The sequence below is a fragment of the Chrysemys picta genome, chromosome 3, assembly GCF_011386835.1.
Source record: "Chrysemys picta bellii isolate R12L10 chromosome 3, ASM1138683v2, whole genome shotgun sequence".
In the NCBI taxonomy this organism is placed as follows: Eukaryota; Metazoa; Chordata; order Testudines; family Emydidae; genus Chrysemys; species Chrysemys picta.
In genome coordinates this window covers 15,625,908-15,644,447 of record NC_088793.1, presented here as the reverse complement: position 1 = coordinate 15,644,447, position 18,540 = coordinate 15,625,908, and the positions used below count along the sequence as shown (strand labels likewise).

The 18,540-nt window shown below is 44.3% G+C and overlaps 1 protein-coding gene across 3 annotated transcripts in view; it reads left to right on the top strand.

Annotated features, from left to right (window-relative positions):
• Positions 1 to 17,763, top strand: part of TFAP2D (transcription factor AP-2 delta) — a 54,328-nt gene extending 36,565 nt beyond the window's left edge. For all 3 annotated transcript variants that reach the window (XM_005308343.2, XM_065587252.1, XM_065587251.1), the window contains one exon: positions 16,941 to 17,763. In XM_005308343.2, coding sequence (XP_005308400.1) covers positions 16,941 to 17,160 — 220 coding nt within the window. In that variant the 3' untranslated portion in view covers positions 17,161 to 17,763. The remainder of the gene's footprint in view (positions 1 to 16,940) is intronic.
• Positions 17,764 to 18,540: the final 777 nt, after the last annotated feature.

Here is an 18,540-nt window from a genome sequence, read left to right as displayed (position 1 = left end):
GGAGAGATCTTGGAGAGGTGAATGGGAAGTCTTTTAAACTGGATTTCTTCTACAGGAACTGATAGATATTTTGTTTCTGCTTAGAAGGACAAAATTCCAAAGCTGGATCTCATAGGGTACGTCTTCACTACCCGCCGGATCGGCGGGTAGTGATCAATCTATTGGGGATCGATTTATCATGTCTAGTGTAGACGCGATAAATCAATCCCCGATCACTTTGCCGTCGACTCCAGAACTCCACCGTGGCAAGAGGTGGAAGCGGAGTTGACGGGGGCGTGGCAGCCATCAATCCTGCACCGTGAGGACAGGAGGTAAGTCGAACTAAGATATGTCGACTTCAGCTACGCTATTCTCGTAGCTGAAGTTGTGTATCTTAGGTCGATTCCCCCCCTTCTGTAGACCAGGCCATAAAGACTCTGCATTCAAATACAGTGGCACCTGTTCTCTTATCTCCCCACAGTTCGGACTACAAGGGTGTGAACAGCAGGGAGATGAGCTGTAACTCCTCCATGTGGATGCTGCAGGTATGAACTAAAAGGCTCCTAGTTTGCATTAACAGAGTCCCCTTCAAACAGGGCTACTTTAATGAGAAGTAGGAACCTTTCACTTTGCACCCACAGTGTCCACATGGGGGAGTTACAGTGCAGCACGTTGGTGCACACCGCTATTCACACCCCTGGCGTTCAAACTGTGGGGCAGTGGACACATTCCCTAAGAGCCACAAGAAGGGAAACATACAGAGCACCAAGCAGCCGTAACTGAGATTACAGCCGCACTGCACATACACATAGTGCGAGAAAGTCCCTGCCCCAAATTGCCTATGGTATAAATAGATCAAAGGTGGAAGCAACGGCATCAGAGCGGTGGCCCCCTCATTTCTACAAAGGTTCTTGCCCCCTTGGCTGGAAGAAAGGAAGTATTATCCTGCCCATACCACTTGAGGTGCAGTGAGATTCAAGGCCAGATTTTCAAAGGTATTTAGTCACCTAAAGATGCAGATAGACATCTGGTGGAGTTTTCCAAAGCACGGAGGTGCCAAATTCCTTCTGACTGAAACAGGAGTTAGTTAGGCACTTTTGAAAATCTCACTAAGTACCTATCTGCATCTTTAGGCACCTTTGAAAATCGGGTCCTAAGTGACTTGGCTAAGGTCTATGGCAGAGCTGGGGACAGAACACACAGCTCCCAATTCCTAGTCTAATATCTTGATTACAAAATCATCCTTCCTCTCTTTGCACAGAAACTACCATGAGCTTCAGGTAGGGTCTATGTCAGCCAGACAGCCCTTAAGTATTTTTGCACAAAACAGGGATAGTAGCAGTTGAAGCTTTACATCATTCTGTTGCTACACCACAGCCCTGACCCGGAGATTGGGAGAGGAAAATTAAGTCTTCGTGGTTCAGCAGTCCCTGGCCTTTCTGCTGAGACTGCCAACAAAGCTTCTAGTTACTGCCAGTGGAGGAAATGGTTTCAGTGCGGTGCACTGGGCTGTGCAAGTTATTTATTAACCACTAAATAACTTGATTGAAACGATCAATTTATTTCACGTACGCCACTGAAGAGCCATCAAATGGTACCTGCTAAGAGCTAACAGAAGAGAAGATAAGAACTTAAGAGTGGCCATACTGGGTCAGACCAAAGGTCCATCTAGCCCAGTATCCGGTCTTCCTACAGTGGCCAATGCCAGGAGCCCCAGAGGGAATAAACAGAACAGGTAATAATCAAGTGATCTATCCCCTGTCGCTCATTCACAGCTTCTGGCAAACAGAGGCTAGGGACACCACAAGAGCTGCATGTAAACTGCTCCCACAAGTAGCCATTTGGAGTGTATCATGCCAACAAATTGTATTTGGTGCTACAAAACCCAGGAACAATGTTGTGTGCTCTCTAGCACCATCTACTGGCACTTTATCTATTAACTAACTACACATACCACTCTCTTTTACGGCACAGTCCTGTAAGAGTAATGGCTTTCAGTCCTTACCATCCTGGACTGAGTTCCCATTAATAGTCCTCTGAGCCATGCAGTACTCAGCGTCTCCTGGGTCTTGTTTCCCCTTTACTCACACACAGATGCACACACAAAACATAGAGCTCCCATTAATCATAAGCTGATATAAATGGGACCATCCTGTTGAGGGAATGGATAAGTCACATTATATGCACACAAAGCAAATGTGACACAATGCAGCTAATCATGGTATGTTTTGCACATTACATTAAATGGGATTTAAAAGGGACACCGAGGGAACGGACCTAATACTGAAGTCAAGATTCCCATCCTCCCCTTTGCTGCCCTGTGTGATACAGGAGGGTCAGGGAGCAGTGGGAGAGTGGTAGAGGGGAAATATATAAGCCCTAGGCTAATTAAGGCATGGTTCCCTGTAGACTAGGGAGGGTTGCTACAGGTTAATGGGAGCACCAGCAGTCAATTAAGGCCCTGTCAGGAACCTAATAAAATCCCCTGCTTCAGGCAGTCAGAAGAGGAGGAAGGAGAGAGGACTGAAGCTTGGAGGTGTGTTGTGAGATGGGAAAGACCAGAGAACCGAAGTAAGGGAGACTTGTCCCGGCAGGGCAGGGAGACTCCCTTCCCCAGTGTCTAAGGACTGAGAGTAACCCCACCCACGGGGGCAGAGGGTAAGAAACCTGCAGGGGTTGAGAGGGGCTGGGACTCAGAGTGAGGAGCAAAGCCAGACCCCTCCCCCGCTTCCCTCCTCTCCCACCTACCAGGGCCACTAGCAGGTGCCCAAGAGCAGAGGCAAGGGGTGGCGTCTTGGCCCCCTGCCAAGAAAAGCGCGGGACCCACCATACTAACATTGGCCATCTTGTCATGCCTGCTACACTGGGACTTCAATCCCAACTGCTAACATCCTTGAGGATGCTTAACTTTATCTTCAATGGGACTACTCAGGTGCTTAAATTTGGGCACGTGGTTGAGTACCTTGCTGAATTGGAGCCTAAAGGCAGAACTTCCTTCACCAGTCACTTGATTGGCTTTGGCCTCGATGTGGTTTACATCAGTCAATAGGCAAGGTCAAGAGGGTAAAAAGTCTAGGACAATAAAATAAGAAACGGGCTTCAGCCAGACATTCCCCAGGTTAGAGAAGTGGCGGTTGTAATCGGAACCTGAGTCAGAATTTCAGATCTGTCCTCTAACTCTATAATGGGACAAACCAATTCCTGGATCCAAACACCCTGAAATGTTGGGATGGGCTTGGACCCATCTTTAAATTAAATGTTGTCCAGACTTTGATCCCAGACATTTCAGACATGGTTAAGGCTATGATTATGTCATGGAATCTGAGACTTCCATTGACCTCCATGACATTTTCTGCCCTAGAGCTGGAGCTCCCAGCCATCCCTCCTGCCCCCACAGCTCCCAGCCCCTGCCCTGGTGGGGGGACCCTGCAGCCCCCAGCCATGGTGGTGGGACTCCCTGGAGCTCTCACTCGCCGTAGGTGGTGGGAACCCTCCAGAGCCGCTCTACTGCAACGTCGGGGGGACCCTGGAGCTCCCACTCACCGCAGCGGCGAGGGACCCTGGAGCCCCAGCAGCAGTGGATGCTGAGCTGAACCTGCCTCCCCATTTTGTCATGGATTTTTTAGTGAAAGTTAGGGACAGGTCACAGCTTCCGTGAATTTTTATTTATTGCCCATGACCTGTCCATGACTTTTATTAAAAATATCTGTGACAAAATCTGAGCCTGAGACATGGTTCCTAACATTCCAGGGTGCTGTTATGCCCTCTAGTGGTCACACAGAGAAGTAGCTGTTCATCACCTTCCTCGCGATAGGAAGGGACTTGATCACAATAAGCAGAAAGACCTGTGTGTGCTTGACTCCCAACACAGGTAGATCAGCTGGTCAACATCCACTACACTGATAAGAGAATAAACCATCTATCCCAGTGGGAGACTCACTCCCTAATTATAGACTCTGTAGGACAGATTTACAAAAGAGCATGTTAGATGATGAGCTCTTTTGAAAATCTGGTCCTATTTGTTCAACATATTGTTAAAAAATAATATATCCTTACTACCTTTGACACTATTAATCACTCCTCCATTATGTGGTGTACACTGACACAAACTTAGGTTGTGAGCTTTTGTGCAGCTTTTGTGCAGTTCACAAACTGAGCACAGTTAAGTCTGTTCATTTCTTGAATGGGAGGCCTGCGGGGAAAAGCTCTGATGTTGCAGGAAGGGGTGCTGGGGATTTAGTGTTGCTCTTTGTGCTGACAGTGTACTCTCCACGGTAGGTGATACTCTTCCTCCTGAGTCAGCTCATGTCCCCAGTTTACTACTATAGAGCCCTGGACTGCTACGGAGGCCACCGATTGGAACAGAAACAAAACCAAGCTTCTGCTTTTTACTGGTTACTAAAGATCCCAGAGCAATGTCTACCAAAACAGGGGAGTCTGTTCAAATGTCCCAGCCAAATGATGATATAGGTAGCTACCGTACATTTGCCCTACTCTATGCTTCCACTGCTTTCATTGGATAAGGTATTATTCTTTTCTTCCTTACAAAAAAAATTGTGTGTTGTTGAAGACACATGGCTTTGCCGTGGTCCATCTCAGAGGACCACCTTTTGATACTCGATGAAGTGATCGCCCTATTCATTCAAGCAAGTTATCCACTGATGTAAGTAGGTATGACTCTAGTAAAGTCAAAGATATTGCAATCATTTATGGCAGGAATTAAATTGGCCTATACACGGTCATGATGTCCAGGGCTTTGATGCTCATGAAATGTATTAATTATTCATTCTTATTACATACATCAACATTGCAAAATTGTTTTTTTTTTAAATAAATTGGTAGCCCTTTTTGATTGCAAAGATAATCATTAGTGGCATTATTTGTAATCTGAGCACCAGTTGTGTGCTCAGTGCTCTCCAAACATAATATTTCCCAGATGAGACAATAAAACTGAGGTAATGACCACTGGCGGTCATCAACAATTCCGTGACATTTTTTAACAAGAGTACAAACCTGCTGTCCCAGCTATATTCCAATATAATAATCTGCCTCGGAATACATTTTACCTCCTGTACTATGAGGAAGTTTATAATGTTGCATAGCTCTCTGTCCTGTGACAAAACCACTAGATAGTTATTGGGGGTTTACAAACTTCAGACTTGCACTAGTTGTTCTGAAAGCTCACAAACATTTTGGCAAACATAGAAAGAATATCAGGCTTTTGCCTGGAATCTCTCTCTCTCTCACTCTAATCTGAGCTGATTATGACTTTAGGTGGAAAAAAAAAAAAACGGATGTAGTTTCACTCAGGTTTAGTATAGAGATAGTGGACTGGAAAATTCTGTTTACAGGTCTGTCGCATCTTACGCGCATTTAACATGCGCGATTTCAACTTTACACAGTCGGCAAAAATAAAAAAAACAAAACAAAAAAAGAAGAGAAAAATAACAATTTGAATACTATACCTGTAGTGCGGGCAATTTCGCCCGCCATTGAACTCAATGGAATTTTGGCTATACACGGTTTTCGCTTTACGTGCTAACCGTGGAATGGAACCCCCGCATAAGATGAGACAGATCTGTACTCTCTTTCATAAGACAAGAACAAGGAAATGTGGAATGAAATTGGAAGGTGGCAAATTCAAAACAGATAAGAAGAAAAGCAGCGTGAGAAAAGAGTTTAACAGAAAAAAAGACTGCACATTTACATGGACAACATAAATGAATAGTAAATATTAGGACATAAACAAGAGCTTTGGAAGGGATATAAACTCCCATGCACAGAGCAGAATCTAGCCTTTTTTTATTGGGTACGATGAGGAATTTTTTTATCTAGGAACAAGCTTATCCCATAACTGCCAACTGCAGAGTTTCTTGCATCTGGTACTAGCTAGCATCAGTGACCAGATGGAGCACAGACAGATCTGACACAGTATTGTAATTCCTATGTTCCAATGTTTTAATTCTTCACCTCAAATCAGGCAGTGGCATCTCTTGTTGAGACCCCCCCGTTCATCAAGATACTCAAGCATGTGTTTAAGGACAGGAATAGTCCCACTGAAGGAATAAGAGTTTCTAGGTTTGCTCAAATGCAAAACTTAAAGCTCACGCAAGCGGAAAGCAAGGAAAAGCTTCAAAGAACCCCCCTGTGAGCCTGAAAACTGCTGAGTTTCACACAACTCTAGTAGACAGGCATAAACCATAGGCTCATCTACATGACTGATACAACCATGTTTGTGCAGTTAGCTTCTGACATGCCTATCTGGCCTGAATACAGAAAACACAGTTTCAGCAGCTCTACGCTGCAGGTGTACAGTGTGTTAACTATGTTCGACCATCCACTGATACCATGCAGCCATGTTTATATCGGTGCACTCTGGGAAAATCTGAGTAATTATCCTATACTGCGTAAGTCTGGATAGAGGATTTGGGGTGTTTTTCAAAATTCCCTTGCTAATGCCCTCTGAGAAGGCTTCCTGCAAAGAGGATTGGGAAGCAGGAAAGTGCTAAACCTGGTTACAAAAGCATAGTTAGGTTTTCCGATCTACACGACAAAAGGATCATGCTAGGTCTGAGTTAAAGGATGACAATAACGTGAGTTACCCGACAGGCAGCAAACGCTGGTATATGTTGCAGAGCCATGAGTTAGGAAATTTGTTTCTGTGTCATGTATGGATCTGAACTAGGTTTGGAGTTAATCATTCTATAACCTGGCTACAAACATGCTGAAAGACTTTAGTACAGACAGGACTTATGGGAGAGCTTTTGCACAGCTCCTGGCAGAATGCATCACTTAGTTCAGGAAGTGAGCACGCGAATCCTGGGAAAACTCAGGGCCATCCAAAGGCTGGGAGCATTTGTGAAACCACATTGATGCCTGCCTCTCAGTGGCTTTTTGTTTGCTTCTAGTGACCAGCCCACATATAGAATTGTATGAGTCTGCTACTACCTTTGTTTTTTAAGTTCAAGTAGTGGGGGCTCATGCATCTGATCCAGAGAGCCCAAGTTCAAGACCTGCAGTAGCGAAAACACAGTTATGGGGTCCTAATTACCCTTGCACAGGGTTTTGTCATCAAATCTGCCACAGGCGCTCTCTAGTGGTCAAACATGACTCTATGAATTTTCAATAGAAAAGAAAAATCTCTCCAAACACAAAATGATATTAGCAAAGAAAGTACCCAACGGGCTTCTGTAGCCTGAAAGGGCAACGTCCATCATCCCATACTGTCTTTCGCATTCTGGCTATTCCCAAAACACTAATAAGTCATGGAAGCAAAGTAAAATGAAATGTTTTATTGGGGGATTTAAGGAAACTCCAGGCTAACATCAGCATAGAAAATTTTACATGCTTCAGATTTTAAATTTAGGCCCTAGATATCATAATGGTAGCTGCTTTCAAAATAATGTTGGCTTGTGAAAAGAAAGAAAGAAAGAAAGAAAGAAAGAGAAAAATTGCCAAGTACTGTACAGTACATTTTTAAATGGCTTTTACTAATAACAATTTATGCCAAAAGTGACTAATGACTTAGGGTACCTCAGGTTTTGGGTGCCCAGTTTGAAATACTTTAAAGAGTCTTGATATTCAGAGGGTGTGTGCTCAGTATTTCTTTAATATCAAGCCCTTTCAAGGTGTCCCAAGTGAAGCACCCAAAACCAAATCACTAGTCACTTGTGCAAATCTTGGTTTAGGGCTAACCTTACATTTGTTTCTGACCCAAAATTCCCATTGGATTTGGTGGAAGCTGTGTGTGTGTGTGTGTGTGTGTGTGTGTGTGTGTGTGTGTGTGTGTGTGTGTGTGTGTGCAAGGAACATAGGACGGGCCCTTTAACTTATTGAAAGTGAAATAATTTTTTAAAATGTATGGTGAAATCCTGCCCCATTGAAGTCAACGGTGAAACTCCCATTGACTTTAGTGGAGCCAAGATTTCAACTCTAATTCACTTTTCAGTACATCAAGGATATAAATATTTCCCCATTACATTACTTAGCTACTATCTTTGGATTTGTAACTGTAAAAAGCGCCCATATACAGGCTCTGGGCCCCTCGCCAATTATTTAAAATTACAAAACCAAACACAAATTTCACTCAAACCATTCCTTATGCCAAGCACAGCTCATAATCACTGCTAGAAGTCCCCACCCCCAACCACCATTTATCAGCCTATACCTCAATCCCTCTAACTGTCTTCAAAGGTCAAGTGAAACAAATGGTTACAGATTCAGTTCTGTCAGAGTGGTCACCACTGTCACAGACCTGTGAATTTTTCCCTTTATACAGACCAGCTGCCATATATTAACAGTTGGTTAATTCATTTTAATGTAGTCCCATTTCAAAGAAGACTAGAGCAAAGCAACCAAACAACCGGTTAATGCGCTGCAGTTTGCTCCAAGTGAACAATTCATTAGTTTGCTTTGGTTCAGTCCCATTTCAACATAAGAACGGCCATACTGGGTCAGACCAAAGGTCCATCTAGCCCAGTATCCTGTCTACCGACAGTGGCCAACGCTGGGTGCCTCAGAGGGAGTGAACCTAACAGGTAATGATCAAGTGATCTCTCTCCTGCCATCCATCTCCACCCTCTGACAAACAGAGGCTAGGGACACCATTCCTTACCCATCGTGGCTAATAGCCATTAATGGACTTAACCTCCATGAATTTATCCAGTTATCATTTAAACGCTGTTATAGTCCTAGCCTTCACAACCTCCTCAGTTAAGGAGTTCCACAAGTTGACTGTGCACTGTGTGAAGAAGAACTTCCTTTTATTTGTTTTAAACCTGCTGCCTATTAATTTCATTTGGTGACCCCTAGTTCTTGTATTATCGGAATAAGTAAATAACTTTTCCTTATCCACTTTCTCCACATCACTCATGATTTTATATACCTCTATCATATCCCCCCTTAGTCTCCTCTTTTCCAAGCTGAAAAGTCCTAGCCTCTTTAATCTCTCCTCATATGGGACCCTCTCCAAACCCCTAATCATTTTAGTTGCCCTTCTCTGAACCTTTTCTAATGCCAGTATATCTTTTTTGAGATGAGGAGACCACATCTGTACGCAGTATTCAAGATGTGGGCGTATCATGGATTTATATAAGGGCAATAAGATATTCTCCGTCTTATTCTCTATCCCCTTTTTAATGACTCCTAACATCCTGTTTGCTTTTTTGATTGCCACTGCACACTGTGTGGACATCTTCAGAGAACTATCCACGATGATGCCAAGATCTTTTTCCTGATTCGTTGTAGCTACATTAGCCCCCATCATATTATATGTATAGTTGGGGTTATTTTTTCCAATGTGCATTACTTTACATTTATCCACATTAAATTTCATTTGCCATTTTGTTGCCCTATCACTTAGTTTTGTGAGATCTTTTTGAAGTTCTTCACAGTCTGCTTTGGTCTTAACTATTTTGAGCAGTTTAGTATCATCTGCAAACTTTGCCACCTCCCTTTTTACCCCTTTCTCCAGATCATTTATGAATAAGTTGAATAGGATTGGTCCTAGGACTGACCCTTGGGGAACACCACTAGTTACCCCTCTCCATTCTGAGAATTTACCATTAATTCCTACTCTTTGTTCACTGTCTTTTAACCAGTTCTCTATCCATGAAAGGACCTTCCCTTTTATCCCATGACAACTTAATTTACGTAAGAGCCTTTGGTGAGGGACCAAAGAGGACTAGATCAAAGCAAACTAACCAACTGTTAGTGCACGGCAGCATGGTCCCCATGGTTACCACGACTATCACGTGAAATATCTATTTTTTACCATGACTGTGCGGTGGATTATGCATAATTTTACTGTGACAAAATCTTATTCATCGTAATGGTACATGGCAGGATATATGTGATACTGTGGCAACACAATCACATGGATGTATCATAAATGTTGCATATAAGGTATTTATATATTACCTATCATTGTAGTATCTGAGCCCCTCCCAATCATTTAATATATTTACCCATCTCGACACCCCTGTGAGGTAGAAAAGTGCCATTTTGTAGATGAGGAGCCAAAGCAGAGAAAGACTAAGGCCCAGATCCTCAAATGTATTTGGGTTCCTAATTCCCATTCACCTTTCAGTATATGGGCCCAAGTGACTTGCCCCAGGCCACACAGGATGTCTGTGGTTGAGCAGGGATTTGCACCCAGGTCATAGATTAGCACCCGAACCACTGGACCATCCATCATCTTGTAAGGCTTCAGCCAGACTCCAGCAATATGTGACCTTTACAAACCTTTTCTCTGAACTTGATTGGAGTTTTACTCTCATGATGGCTCCCATAACCAGGACAGTTAGGCATGGTGTTGGGATTGATTATACATTTGTTACAGCTCTAATTGTCTGGGGAGGATGAGCAGGGGGGGACATGAGATGCCAGGGCCACATCATTCTTTTCAGAGTAACTCTTTTAAAACCATAATTACATTACAAAGCCATTGAATATGGTGACATTTCACCAGCGACCATCCCTGGGTGATGAACTCCTCCCAACATGACTTCTTCATTATCTCTTAGTCCCCACATAGTATTTAATCAAAACAAAGGTCTGTTTTCTTTATTCAGATACAGATAATTCTTCATAGACTAAGGTCACAGCAGTGAGATTTTCAAAAGCACTTAAGGCCTGGTTCTCATACAGTTTTTGGACCAAAATAACTATGGCCTGCTCTACACTTAAAATGGAGGTCTACATTACTATGGGTAGGGGTGTGAAATATCCAAATGCCTGAGCATGGCAGCTATGCCGACCTAAACCCCTGGTGTAGACACAGCTAGACTGGTGGAAAAATGCTTCTGTTGACCTAGCTACTGTTGCTCAGGGAGGTGGAATTAGTAGTGACAGAAAACTTCCTTCTGTCGTTCTAGTGTGTGTCTAAACTACGGCACTACAGTGGGATAGCTATTGCGCTGTATCTGTGCCCATAGTGTAAACATGACCTATGTCTGTTAGGGGTGGGATTGTTTTACTGATATAGGGCTTGTCTACACTGGCACTTTACAGCCCTGCAACTTTCTCGCTCAGGGGAGTAAAAACACCCCCCCCCCCGAGCACTGCAAGTTTCAGCGCTGTAACATGCCACTGTAGACTGCACCAGCGCTGGCGCTGGGAGCTATGCCCCTTGTGGAGGTGGGTTTTTTAGAGCCACAACTATATAAGCCCCGTTAAAGCATTGCAGCTTGCTAGTGAAGCCGTGCTCAAAGGTACATTGTGTTAATACTAATATAGCTTGTTCCTTTTCATCTATACAGTATAAGCATCTTTATACCAGTATGGCCTTGTCTACACTTGCAAGTTAGAGTGCATTAAATCAGCCCCGGATGCCCTAACTCCTGAGGTGTCCACACTGGCAAGGCACTTAGAGCGCCAGGACTCCGTGGCTGGAGCGCTCCTGGTAATCCATCTCCACGAGAAGCATAGAGCTTGCTGCGCCCCGGCTGGAGTGCCGGGCTGTCAGTGTGGACGATGTGTTGCATTACTGTGTTGTGATTGGCCTCCGGAAATGTCCCATAATCCCCTGAAGTCAAGTGGCCACTCTGGTGATTGTTTTGAACTCGTGTGCTAAGCAGGGCATGCTGCACTATGGTGTATAGTGGCCACTAGTTTATATTTGCTCTCTAGTGAAATGCTGAGTTTTGTCAGTCTTGTGACAAAACATTTTAGGGTCTGGGTCTTGGCTGCCTTGGTTTTCCATATGGACTCTCGTGATAGGTGAAATCAGCCACAAGATTTGAGCTCTGTGGAGCAGGATGTTTTTGGTGGAGGTCCCTAGATTCTAGAACCGTTTTTTCTGTCCCATCAGAACTCATCTTTGCTCTCCATGGTATAGAAAAGCCCAACCTTTTATGATGGCATTTTCCTACCATGTGTTTGGCTATGAAGGGAGCTGACTGGGTTAGTGTCTTGGAAACTGCAGGCTAGCTGTATAGTTTTATAGAGTTCTCTATTCCTGTAGTATCTGATACCTTTACTCAGACTCCACACACGTTCCCGAGGGCTTCCTTGTGCCACTTAACCTGAGGAAAGGTATCCGAATCAAGCCCTTAGATCCTGCAAATGAAATACAAAAGGACTCTTGATGTCAATGGGAGCACTTGTGGCGTTAGGTGCCACTCAGCATGAGTAAGGAAATCAGGCTCTGTTTTAGTTCTTGCTTCAGTTGCTGGGATCTCATCTGGGAGCTGTGTGTGGTTGCTGCCAGTTGTCTGCAGCGTGTTGTGAAATTTGGATAGTCACTTATGTTTTTTTGGGATGTTCATGTTCCCAGAAGCTTGGGCAGTGGGTGCCTGTTTCTGTTTTTGCTTTTTTAATTAGGGTATTAAAAATTGGTGCAGATGGCACCACCCATGGAGAGTGAGCATGGTTTTTTTTGCAATGCAATGGCACGCCACCCGCCTGGGGTGAGCAGGAGTGCTCGAGGTAGCTGCCAAACTAGAGTCCAAGCCTTCAGGCACACTGGGATGTTTTAATTTTAAGTAAGGACATCATTAATACATGAGCAGCCAGAATTGCATCATAACACGAGGCATGCCTGTAGGCAGGAATATATGCCGGGTGTACTAAAGCATAATGGTTATAACACATTGACCCTAAATAACTTCTTCCATGTGAAGATCTCAATGCATGCTACAAAACCCAGTTAATTTAGCCTTGCAATATTTCTGTGCTATGTTATTGCCCCCATTTTGGAACGGTGAAGTGACTTACTTAGAGGTCACACAAGGAGGAGGGCAGAAGATTTGGGAATACCTCAGGCCAAGATTTCCAAACTCAACTGCTTGATTTAGGCTCCTCAATCCGTATTTAGGTACCTTAATAAAAGTGCCTTGATTCAGAGATGTTGAGCACCCTCTGATTGTTTTGATTTCAGTAGGCACCTCTGAGAACCAGGCCACTTTTATTTCAGTACCTAAATGTGTGTGCTATGGAACTGCAGTTAAATACTTTGCCCCAAGTCTTCAATCTCCCAGACCTATGCTTTAAACATGAGGCCATCCTTTCTCCTCTGACTGGAATAAACTCACTGTTACTGGTAAAGAGAAATTATCCAAGCTTTGCAGCATTTTCAAAGGGTTAAAAAAATTGTGGAGCCAGGTGAATGACTGTGATAAAGAATAAAGGACATCTTCTCTCAGCCTCGCTGTACCTTATCAGTAAAACGGGGACAATAAATTATACACAGTGGGGCTGGTCAAAAAATTGTCTTCAAAACTGTTTCTTTTGGAGGAAGAGAGGCTGTGTATTATGGCGGTTGTGTGACTGGAGTGCGTGATGGGAGATGTGATCCTATGAGGGAGCCCAACCTATAGAGAAGAAAGGGACGTTGAGACGCCTGATCTACAACTCCTGTGAGGCATTGAGGTGGCATTTCAGAATCAAAATATTTGGGTTTTTGTTTTTCACTGAAAACATGATTTTTTTCCACAGAAAAATAAACCATTTTCCAATCAGCTCTAGTTATGATGCTGACTGGTTTGACACCATGTATACAGCTCTTTTTTCAACCTATACATGGTTTGCAGACAGGTGGTGTTTTTTTACAGTTTTGTTCATTATTTGAGATCTGCCCACCTGTATACACCGATGGGCTGCTGGTGAGCTGTTCCCTGGGAATGTTCAATATAGTATTCCTTCTTTGCTCTTCATGATGTGACAGGCCATCTTAGTCACATGGTATTGTTTCTATTCCCTGACTTGATGACCAGAATGTTTAAAAACAGAGCGGGGTGGGGCTTGCATAAATCACTTCCACACAGTCCTTTGCACAAACACATATTCTTACATATTCATGGGCCTTTGGCTTTTCTGTAATCCTGTGGAAAACAAACAAAATGACAGTGCATACTGGCAACTATCAAAGGAACTTCACGGCTTTCACTTGAATATAAGCTAACAAATATTCGTTGTGTATTCCAGTGTACACAACCCTGGCCATTCCAAAATCATAAACCAGGCCCTGAAAGATCAGGCGTGTGGCTTAAAAATAATGAGATTAACCCCCGATTCCCGACATTTGGGTTCCTTTTATTTGCCTTCTGGTATAGCAGCTTTAGGGTTTGTATTTTAGAGCTTTTCTCCACAGTCATGAGGGCTTGAAGCTTACACTCTCAGAATGAAAATTGAGATCCTCTGTAATCACATGACTCCAGAAGCTTAGACTTTAAGAAAAACAGCAAATATCACATAAAATGGCCAGATTGGTGTAAATATTAATCTTTTGTCCAGTGTGCCAGGCACTTTCAAAACATAAAAAAGGCACTGTCCCTGTCCTTAGAGGAAAAGACTCTACAGTATGAATACATTTAGATTTTCCTCATTTACTATAACTAAAATGAAGGCCCAATGGGGCCTCCAGATATTATTATTCAGTAATTATTAAGTTGTTATTGTTAATGTTTTTTCCCATCTGTAAAATGGGGATAATGATGCTTAACACCTTTGAAAAGTGCTTTGGGATGTCTGGCTGAAAAATGTTACATAGTTATTACTCTATTATTGTTGTTGTTATTTATGGGAACCCTCAGAAGACTAGGAGATTCAGATTCCAATGTCTAGAGACTTCTCCAAGGTGTCTGACCAACTAAACTCTCCACATTTCAGTCAGATATCTCAAAAGACCATGACCCTCCCTAAGATTTCTGGTCCTTCCTGCTTCTAGGAGAGGCAGAAAGTCAAGCCTGTCTTAAATGCAAGTGCCCTGCATTGGAACTTTTCTGCTGCTCCCCACTAGGGTTGCCAACTTTCTATTTGCAGAAAACCGAACACCCTTGCCCCGCCCCCTGCCCTGCCCCTTTCTCGAGGCCATGCCCCAACTCACTACATCCCCCTTCCTCTATTGCTTACTCTCTCCCACCCTCGCCCACTTGCACCAGGCTGGGGCAAGGGATTGGGGTGTGAGAGGGAGTATGGGCCCTGGGGTGAGGGCTCTGGGGTGGGGCCATAAATGAGGGGTTCAGGATGTGGGAGGGGGATCCGGGATGGGTCACAGGATTGGAGTTCGGGGGTGGGATGAGGGCTCCAGCTGTGGGTACAGGCTCTGGGGTGGGGCCAGAGATGAGGAGTTTGGGATGTGGGATGGGGTCCTGGCTGGGGCAGGGGGTTGGGGTGCAGGAGAGGGTACGGGCTCTGGGCTAGGGGATGCAGGCTCTGGGGTGCAGCCAGAAATGAGGGGTTCAGGGTGTGGGAGGGGATCTGGGCTGGGGCAGGGGGTTGGGGTGCAGAAGGGGGTGCAGGATGTGGGCTCCAGGTGGCATTTACCTCAGGAGAATCCCAGGAAGCTGCAGCATCTCTCCGGCTCCTAAGTGGAGGCGCAACCAAGTGACTCTGTGTGCTGCCCATGCCTTCAGGCACCACCCCCTCAGGTCCCATTGGCCGCAGTTCCTAGCTAACAGGAGCGGCTGAGCTGGTGCTGGGGACCGTCCCTCCACCTAGGAGCCAGAGGTAGATGCCAGCAGGTTCCCGGGAACTGGTTAGGGAGCTGGGTAGGGAGCCTGCCTGCGCCACCAACTGGATTTTTAACGGTCCAGTCAGCAGTGCTGACTGGAGCCACCAGAGTCCCTTTTCGACTGGGCTTTCTGGTCGAAAACCAAACACCTGGCAACCCTACTCCCCACTCGCCTCCTCCAACTTCTTGTCAACAAGCTCTCACTTATTTTTAAAATGTCTGGCCAGATTGGGGAGCCAAAATGCTGAGGAGACTTGTCCTTGCTCTGCAGAATACAGGAGGTGCTTCCCTGACAGCCCTGCAGGTGTTTTAGTGCATTCAACCACTCTCACCAATCTCTGCATCACAGGGAATCCCCCATGATAGCCAGTTGCTTTTTAGCTGCAGGGGTTAGTGGCTCTTTGGTGCTTGTTAGTGCAGTTCCTTAGCCAGCCAGAGGTGTCACCGCTGAGCAGCAGGGGGCATTCGCTTCCTGCAAGTGTAATTCATTGATCAGTGTGCATGTGTGTCCACCCCTGTGCCTGATCTACAGAGGATATGAGTATGTTACAGCCATACTTACAAAGTGTGGGTCTTTAGCTCAAGCTATAAGCACTTATGCCTTTTGCTTGCGAGGTCACTGGTTCAATCCTCTTTATTGTCCAAAACAGCCGCTATCCCATACACTGCCTCTTCAGTAGTTCTCCAGCAGCAGAATTTTGCCTATTGTTATATAACAAAAGATATAAAATAAACAATAGAAAAGTGCTGCACCTTTAATCTCAAAGCACTTTATCAACTATATCTGTGCAGCACCACTAAAATGTAACCACTTTTGGGGTGCAGAGCGGAAGCAGCAGGGCGGAAAAGACTGTGTTATGATGTAACCCATGCCTGCTTGGTGGGGTGTGCTGTCCCTCTCTAGTAGCATCTATACCATCTAGCGATTAATGAGTCTGCAACAGCCTTAGCTAAGAGGTATGTGGCTTTTAGCTCATGCAGTAGAGGCTCATACAATAAGCTTCAGATGTCCCAGGTTTGATCCTGATTATTGGGGTCTGTCAGCCTTATCATAACACTAGGACAAACCTTTATCTTGACTAACACTACCTTAGGATCTATAATGCCTGTGCATAGCAATCAGGCCCTTGGTTTTTAATGGTCTCATCTGGAAGACTCAGCAAACGATACAGAATTTATTTAATCTACCACAGAAAGATGTTGTTAACCCAGCAATTCCAGTGAGCATAGGGGACAGATTCTCAGCTAGTGTGAATCGGCATAGCCCCATTGAAGTCAATGGTGCTACATCCTCTGAGAAGCTGGCTCTAGGTGTTTCAAACCTGATCCTCCTATCGCAAAAACACCCCTTTGAAGTTGCATCTAGTCTGGTTTTCTTTTATTTCTTTCCTCCAAAGGCAATAAATATTTGAGGGGGAAAGTCTTGAATTTCACTACAAGACAATCAGTGCACAGTAAACTCTTCAATGTTTCTTTTCTTTCTGTCTCCCTGTCTCTCTCCCATGTACAGTTTGATCACTCACGGCTTTGGAACTCCTGCAATATGTGCTGCCCTAAGCACTTTCCAAACTGTTCTCAGTGAAATGCTGAACTACTTGGAAAAACACACATCGCACAAAAACGGAGGAGCAGCAGAATCTGGCCAAGGACACGCCAACTCGGAGAAAGCCCCCCTGCGGAAAACTTCAGAGGCTGCTGTGAAAGAGGGCAAAACAGAAAAGACAGACTAGCTACATCAAACAGAATCTATTTCCAGAGAGTCTTGCTGCTGATATTTTTTCTTTTTTAAATATATATATCATTGCGGGTGATTTATCTCCAGTGGACCAAAAAACAAAAAACAAAAAAAAAGGGAGGGGGAAAAAAGAAAAAGATAAAAAAAAAAAAACCCTGAGAAAAGAAGTGTACAGTAATTGTGTGATGAAATTGTCACTTTTTTAATTTATGTTGCTCTAAACTATTTTTTTGTGCACGTAGTGTTTGATCGTTCCCAATGATACACTAACACTGTTTTTTATAAGCACTTCTGGACTCAGATGAGGTGGCACGCGTGATTTGTCCGGGCTAACTTGAAGCACTTTCTTATCCGGCAGCATAGTTAGGAATGGGGCAAGCGCCAGAGTCATGGGATATGAAGATCTGGCATTATAACTTTGCCCATGCGACGGATCAAATGGAAAGAGTGCCTCCTTCGCCCTACCAAGCTGGCCCAATCAGCTGACCATCAGGAGACAGTATGGAAACTTGGAAAGGGGAAAGAGAAGAACCTTTATGTCCTGGGAAGAGTGGACCACTCAATAGTTGGGCTGCGCAGCCCAGTGTGGGAATTTATGGTAAATCTGCATTGGAATTATGCCAGAGAACTGTCCTGATTGTTCAAGAAGCAGCCCTGGTGCCTCTCGTGTGAAGGACATCACAGTCTAAAATGAAAGGGCTTTGATAGTTTCAGCAAAAGCCCTAGTAACTGTAATCATTGGAGGTCAGATTAAATGACAGGCTTCTGTCCCTTATCCCTTATCCGCCCCTAGTATTGGCAGCTGAATTCAGAAACTGCAGTCAATCGTATCTGGGACTGTATTCAAATAGATTGATGCAGGTGGTTGGAGAGGACTTTTGTTTTGCTTTGATTTTACGATTCTTTTCTTTTCTTTTCTTTTCTTTTCTTTAATGGCTTATATCTGCAGCTTGTTTGTCTTTAGCAATGCAGCTAGGACTCAGGAGTTTCCAAAAACACCCACTCACAGATCAGAGGTTTTAAAAAAATCCCATTTCAAATAAAGGATGTCTCGGGATAGATTGGCCTTGTCCACAGCAGCCAGAGGTTTAAAGGCCTTGCTTAAGTATTTCTAAAGCCCCACTTTACCACCTGCCACACTCATCATCTAAAATGGAGCCAGCCTTAGCATCCTCCAGGCTCAACTCACTTCAAGCCAAAAGTGTCTCCGGTCTGATTCTACTTTGTCTTGTCTTAGGTTAGTTCCATCCAGCCAATTCATGCCAGAGGAGTTTTATTTCATTAGCTCACCACTTCTTTTTTGGGTTTCCATCATGTCTCTTTATTGGGGAAGGAAAAATATTGTTGCACATGCAAGAGTGCCTTGGCTGTAAGT